An 8,173-nucleotide genomic window follows, 5' to 3' on the forward strand; every position below is an offset into this window, starting at 1 on the left:
TGATACCACTGTAAGGGAATACAGTTAAACATAATAACATGTGCGGAACAATCCCCAAAGCCAGGAAACATGTATAAAGCACAGATTAAGCAAACTTACATTCGAAGCGTGTTTTCCGCAATAATCTGTCAATGAACACGAACAAAGAACTCCACTTGTCGTTCCTCTACTTGGTTCACCGACACGATCAGATCCGTCTTGATAATCGTAGCTTAGCCAATTGATCAAGAGATTTGCTTTTGGGATGCACACACTATGGAGGCACAGAGAGAATTAGGGTTCTCTGTTTTCTCCTAGGGTTGTGTGTAATCTGAATTGTGATTGTACTGAGTTGGAAATTAGGTTGTAAGGTTATTTACATAACCTTACTAACCGACCAAGCCAAGAGGCAAGGCCGGCTAGCAAGCCCGCAAGCCAAAACACACGGACACGCACAGCCAGTGGGCCGCGCTGCTGCTGTGTCGTGGTCTCGGCCCGCATGAACGCGCACAGCTCCGCGCCACAAGGGCCTCGCTGCTGCTGCGTTGCTTTGCTTGCTCGCCTATGAGCGCGCCCATGGGCCTCGAGTGCTTCGTGCACTCGGCTCGTGGGCCACTCCTTGTATTCGCGATTAAATATATTTCCGATATATTTATTTATCGTTTCGTATACGACGAATCACCGTCGTACGATACGATTTATTCGTTTCTCCTAGCTTACGAATATTCGCGATACGATATACGATTCCAATGCAAGGTCGTATCGTATAATACGTTTCCAACTTAAATCCCGAAAATATATTAAATGAATTTCCGATTCATTTAATCTGGTGATCTGTTACGTGTCATTGGTGTGACCTTGTAGGTTCAGTCAAGAGTAAGTTGTGAGTTCAATATCTATTAGAACTCACTGATCGGAAGCTTTGCTCCATCTAGCTGTTCCGATCACTTGATCTCACTGAATTAATTGTTCGCAATTAATCTGAACCTTGGTATTAGACTTAATGCACCTTGTGTGAAGGACATATTTCCTTCAATCTCCCACTTGTCATTCAGACAAGTGTGCATCCACATTCCTTTGTCTCTTAGTGTTACTTACTGAACATAAGGTAAGATCCAAGCCATCCTTATTAGGTCCAGAAGTGTTTCTCGGATTACAGAGTTCAACTGTCAAACTTTAGCAGAAGGTTAAGCCTAACCATTCTGAGCACGGCCATGCATTTTACAGTATCTAACTCTCCGAGAGGCCTTGTTACACAACAACACCATATCCTATCAAAGATAGGAGGACAATCCATTCTTGCAATCTATGAACACTCACTTTGATTCATAGTACGCCCAATAACAGCTTTTATAGCCTCCTTTTACGGTGCGACGTTTAGCTAGTATCAAAGCGAACTAATTCTCAAACGAGCAGACATAATCGCTCATGTTCTGAGGAACGGTTTCTAATCACCATTAATGAGAACTACCTATGACATGACTTTAATCTCTTAAAGCGTTCTCATGGTCAATCCGATACAAGATCCAATAAGTATCTATGCAAAAGATTTTGACATCCAGTCACTCTAGTTCAAGAAACAGAACTAAGTAATCTACTTGCAATCTAATCTTCATTAGTCATTGGTCGTCCACCTTTCAATGACCTGGATTAGGGATCCTTTGTGACTTCAATATTCAAGTTCATTTATGGGTGTTTCTTTGTAAAAGAATCCATCTTGACATCCCATTTGAATGATTTGAATCACATGGACTTATCATTTAATTCTAAACCACAATTAAATGAATATGAAATAAATAAATTTCATAAATATGAAATGGTTAAACCAATTGTTTTAAACATAGATCTAACAGATGTTCTAAAACAATACTTAGAAAATCAAATCCATTCTCCAACATGCTTGATTCCCATGGTTGCTACATGTGCGTTGTGTTTCACTTGTGGCAACGGTTTAGTCAATGGATCCGCGACGTTGTCGTCAGTTCCAACCTTGCAAATCTCGATTTCCTTTCTTTCAACGATCTCTCGAAGTATATGAAATCGCCGCAGTACGTGCTTGGACTTCTGGTGGCTCCTAGGCTCCTTTGCCTGGGCAATGGCTCCGCTATTGTCGCAATACAAAGCCACTGGTCCTTTAATGGAGGGGACAACACCAAGTTCTTCGATGAACTTCCGAATCCAAACAGCTTCCTTTGCTGCTTCTGAGGCAGCAATGTACTCGGCTTCAGTTGTAGAATCCGCAATAGTGCTTTGCTTAGCACTTTTCCAGCTTACTGCTCCGCCGTTGAGGCAGAACACAAACCCAGACTGTGATCTGAAATCATCTCTGTCGGTTTGAAAGCTTGCGTCCGTATAGCCCTTAACAATCAACTCATCTGTACCACCATAAACCAGAAATTAATCCTTAGTCCTTTTCAGGTACTTTAGGATGTTCTTGGCAGCAGTCCAATGCGCCTCACCTGGTTCTGACTGGTACCTGCTCGTTGCACTGAGTGCGAACGAAACATCTGGTCTTGTATAAATCATAGCATACATGATGGATCCAATAGCCGAAGCGTATGGAATTCCACTCATCTTCCTACGCTCATCAGGTGTTTTGGGACACTGATTCTTGCTTAGATATACGCCATGTGACATGGGTAGATGGCCTCTCTTGGCTTCCATCATATTGAACCTAGCTAGCACTTTGTCAATGTAAGTGCTTTGGCTTAGTCCAATCATCCTCTTAGATCTATCCCTATAGATCTTGATGCCCAATATGCAGTTAGTGGGGTTACTATTTCTAGGCCGTGCACCCAACAAAGGAGAGTGCTCCTTGAGGGTTACCGCAAGCTAAAAAAAGAAACTAATTAGGTACGGGCGTATGTCCAACAAGGGAGAATGCTCCTTGAGGACTATCGCAAGGTGGGAGACGTCCCACAAGGCTAACTTGTCAGTTACCAAGTAAAATGAATGATTTATGAAAGATAATGGGAACTATTAAAGTTTCAAGTTATAAATAATGTTTTATTATAATGATTTTATGAAAGTGATTTACTATATTCTATTCTCCCTGATTGCAAATTAAATAAAATGAATTGAAATGAATTTACGTTGTTAGGGTGGTATGTTACTGGGCCTCGGCTCACGATGTTGCTTTTGTTTTAGGTACGAAGAAGATCATGGGATGCCTTAGAGTGAGGATGCAACCATCAAATTCACGATCGATAAAGATAACTATGTCTCACTAGTAATAATGGATGTATTAATTAAACTCTAAGTTTAATTTCAAGTATTAAGTTAGATTTTAATATTTATGTGTAATCAATGTTAGGAATATTTATTAAAGTTCATTTAGATTTCGGTGTAAATATTAAAGAATTAATCGAAGTGAAGTATAATTACAGTTACTCAACAGTAGTCAGTAAATTTAAAAAGGTTATGTCGCCTTGTATTTCCCACGAGGGAGATACGACAGTGATGCTCCGACTAAATTAGGGTTTCCGCTGCTAATTAAAGGTAATTAACCTAATTAATGGTGTTTAGAAGTCGGGGCGTTACAGCTTGGTATCAGAGCAAAGGTTCTGGACCATAAGTGCTAAACCATACTGGTTTTGCACGTAATTGAATTCAATAGGCTTTAGGCAAAGAGTTTTAAGGAACAAGTTAAAAAGAATATGTTAAAATCATGCTAAGTTAAAATGAAATGAGTGTGAGTGATAGGAACGGGGAACGTGACGAGAATGTTTTCTTTATTATGATTTGCAAAATTTCTTAGTCTAGTTTCACGAAGAAAAGATTATCTTAAGCATTGTATCCTTGCGATCAGATCGACAATGGCTTCAAGCGGGAGTATTCCTATTAGTGGCGCTAGAAACTATGATGATGTTAACGATGGAAATGGTAATCACAAATCTGCACTAACGATGGAAGGAATGAAAGAAAGAATTGAAGAATTGCGCAAGGATCCCATTTTCGGTGACACCCCAGGAGAAACGAGTGATAATCGAATGGACTTAATGAGATTGATAATGTCAGAACTTCTGCAAGGAAATCGTCAGAAGCCAAGGTCAGAGCAAGAAGAATGCTCCAACATGTTCAAGAAGTTCGCTTCTCATAAACCCCCTACTTATGATGGCAAGCCAGACCCTACTGAATTTGAGGAATGGATTAGCGATATGGAGAAGTTATTAGATGCAACTCAATGCCCCGAGAAATGGAAGGTCAACTACGCCGTCTTTTACTTGAAAGGACAAGCCAACCTGTGGTGGAAAAGTGTTAAAGGAATCCAAAATGAGCCTGGTTTTGGTTGGGAAAAGCTCACGGAAGCTACGCGGGAACAATTTTATCCCTATTCTCTGCAACTGCAAATGGAATCGGAATTTATCAAATTGAGTCAAGGAAAGAAGAATGTTCTAGAATATACAGTGAAATTCAATGAGCTTGCTCGATTTGCCCCTGACCTGGTGACTACTGATAGGCAAAGGATGAATCGATTTGAAGGAGGATTAAACATTGAGATCCGTGATCGTCTTTCGAGTTCTAGAATTTCCACTTTCCAAGAGTTGTACGATCGAGTAATTAACGTCGAAAGAATTATCAAGCTTCGAGAAGAAACATTTGGAAAACGAAAAGGAAACTTCGAAGAAAATCAACCGAACAATAAGAAACAAAATGTTAGCTATCAAGGAGGGAACAACGGAAACCAAAACTTTAACAAGAATCGTGGATGCGCCAAGTGTGGAAGATGGAACCATACTGAGAAAGAATGTCGAATTGGTACGCGAGATTGCTTCAAATGTGGTAGCAAAGATCACCAAATCAGAGATTTTCCGCAAATACACAGAGAGAGGGGTGATAAGAGAAACAATGTGAACAAAGGAAATGGTGGCGCTACAAATTTCAACCGTAATCCCCCACGTGGACCAACTTCGAATGGAAGAGTGTTTTTAATGCAGGGAAAGGACGATGATGCAAATGACAATGACGACTTCGCTAGTATGGAGTGAAGAATGAAGCAAAATTACCTTTTGAAAACGCGTGATCGAACATCTAGAGGAAATAGTTTAGAATAAATGATGGAAAATTTGAAAGTGGTATGCGCTAAGCAAGTATCAAACTAAGATGTATTACCATCATTAGTTATATGAATGTTATGTTTATGTTAAATGTGAAATTTTCAAATAAAGAATTATGTGTTTATGATATGCTTTATGGATTATGTTTATGCTGACATGATTGTATTGGTAATCTAATCGTTATACAAGTAAGTTGTCTTCGATGGAAGTTCTCCTGAGCTCAGAGTACGAGATTGTTATAATAAATGGCTTTTACAAATTATTTGAGTATTCTAGTTGTTAGGTAAATATTTATTTTCATTATATATATATATATATATATATATGTATATATATATATATATATATATATATATATATATATATATATATATATATATATATATATATATATATATATATATATATATATATATATATGTATGTATAATTTATGAATTATAATTTTTATCTTTGGTAGAAAATGTTTTCAAACGGGATATCACAAAGTAAAATGGGAGCTTAGTCTATGCTAACAAGTTTGCCCCTTTTATGTTCTTTGCTCCTCGATCCTATTTTATGAAGTAAAGTGGAGATACGAAAGACGATGGCGGAATGTAATTGACCTTAATGACGATTAAGGATCAATATTTAATTTTCCCCTTTTGTGTTCTTTACTCTTCGATTCTAGGTCTCTAGTCGAAGCGGAGTCATAAGAGAAAATGGCGGACTGAAGGCTAGACATTGTTGGAATCGATATGAAATTGTGAGATCTTGGTTTTAAAATAAAATAGCATACTTTTATACGAATGTTTTCGATTTTCAACAACCATTTTATACAACTAAATTTTCAAGTTTCGAGGACGAAACTTTTTCCTAAGGGGCTAAGAATGTAATACCCCGGATTTTTAAAACTTGATTAATTATGCTAAATTATTTTATTTAGCTTAAAACCGTTTTAAATCCTAATTTCAAATTATGATTTTAATTAACGAAGTTTTATTGCGATTGAATTTTAATATCGTTACACGCTTTATTTTTAAGATTTTATAATTTAATTTTACGAGCTTAACCTACCTTGTTATATCTTAGTTATTTCGAATTTTTAATAATTTGTAATATTCTTAATTTATTCGAAAATTAAATTTATTTTATGTTATCAATATTTTGTAAAGAATTATTTCAAATTCTGGTTTTAATTAAACATTCTTATTTATATCAATTCCTAAATATAGCCATAAAAGTTCTGAAAATTGTACAACTTTTCATATTTACCAAAGTGTCCCTCTTGACTCATTGAAACCAAAGTCAACTCTTTCTTTTCTTCTTTTCTGCCGTGTAAGAACCAGCATTTGGCAGCCATGGAGCTTGCCATCTATTACATCTATTAACTTTAGCCTTGTTGATTCACTTCCCTAAAACTACTAGATTTCATTACTCATCAATTGCTTATTCCTATTTTCTTACATTTGTCATCTGCAAATTTTGCAATTGAGATCATCAATTACGTAGATGGACAACCTCATGGCTATAAATAGCTCCCTAATTTGTTTAGAATCTGCAAATCAAACAACATTCCATTTCAAGTTTTCACCATTGATAACCATGAAGATTTTCACCATTTTATTACCTTCTTCTCGGTTTTGAACCACCACCACCATTAACCACCACCGGCACCACCACTGCCCAACCACCACCACAATCAAATCCCGCCGCCTCTCTCCTTTCCTTCGACCCTCTGCCTCCTGCTCCAAGAACCGACCAAGCATTACCACTTCCTTCCCCCTTATCCCGCCCGCAATTTTTTCCCCTGCCTCCCTTACCGCGGCGGTGCCGCCCCTACCACCATCAGCGTCGCCGTCCTGGCGTGCTTTTGTGACGCGCCTCCCCCTTCCCTCCGGTAGCAGACCGCCGCCCAGCGCCGCCCGTCCACCTCCTTCCTTCCCTTTCGTGCCTTGATGATTTGCCTTCCCTGCTTCCTTGCGTTTGCTTTGTTCCAGGAGAGCAGGAGCAAACTTTGATTTCCTTCACTCCTCTCCTAATAAGCTGGCCCATCTTGTTTAATTGGGCTTTTGGGTAAGCCGTAACTTGTAAGCCTATAACATGTTTCATTTTCAGATTTCCATGCTTATCATTAAGTTTTATACTAAACATCATACGTAACTAGTACTACTATAATATTGGACTACATTATTGTTTTCTAAAAAAAAAAGAAAATGAATTTAAATGTTGAATATTAATATAATAAGTTATTAATTTGTCTTAAAGATGAAATTCATGATATGAAATTAAAAACTAAAATTATCATTATTATTTAAAGGAAAATAGTCTTATCGTATTTATCGTTTTTAATACTAATTGTAATTATACTTATTTTATATTAGAAGATATCTACCCTCGGGGCTCAGGAAGAACGGTCCATCAAACAGGAAATATAAACTACGGTTGAGGTAACATCTATTGCTAACACCCACAATCCCCTTATGAAATGTGTTTTATGAGATTGTGAAATATGTTTATAATGATATGTTTTTATTGGATTGTGGGATATGAAATATGTTTATAAGTGTGTTTTGTGAATAATGATATTTAAATATGTTTATGAATGATTTTATAAGATGATGTTTATGAGTTATTAATAAGATACGAAACATGATAAATGCAAGTGTAACCGGTTCTGGCAGTTAGTGGGGTTACTATTTCTAGGTCGTGTACGTACCGCCGTACCGCGGAACACCCAACAAAAGAGAGTGCTCCTTGAGGGTTACCGCGAGCTAAAAAAAGAAATTAATTAGGTACGGGCGTATGTCCAACAAGGGAGAATGCTCCTTGAGGACTATCGCAAGGTGGGAGACGTCCCGCAAGGCTAACTTGTCAGTTACCAAGTAAAATGAATGATTTATGAAAGATAATGGGAACTATTAAAGTTTCAAGTTATAAATAATGTTTTATTATAATGATTTTATGAAAGTGATTTACTATATTCTATTCTCCCTGATTGCAAATTAAATAAAATGAATTGAAATGAATTTACGTTGTTAGGGTGGTATGTTACTGGGCCTCGGCTCACGATGTTGCTTTTGTTTTAGGTACGAAGAAGATCATGGGATGCCTTAGAGTGAGGATGCAACCATCAAATTCACGATCGATAAAGATAA

General features: G+C 37.4%; 1 protein-coding gene across 1 annotated transcript; it reads left to right on the forward strand.

Moving 5' to 3' along the window:
- The first annotated feature begins 3,794 nt into the window (after positions 1-3,794).
- On the forward strand, positions 3,795-4,967 carry LOC130469861 (uncharacterized). Its single transcript, XM_056839376.1, has one exon. It carries the CDS (start codon positions 3,795-3,797, stop codon positions 4,965-4,967), a length of 1,173 nt encoding a protein of 390 aa, XP_056695354.1.
- The last annotated feature ends 3,206 nt before the right edge of the window (positions 4,968-8,173 follow it).

Source organism: Spinacia oleracea, chromosome 3, assembly GCF_020520425.1.
Source record: "Spinacia oleracea cultivar Varoflay chromosome 3, BTI_SOV_V1, whole genome shotgun sequence".
NCBI lineage: Eukaryota > Viridiplantae > Streptophyta > Magnoliopsida > Caryophyllales > Amaranthaceae > Spinacia > Spinacia oleracea.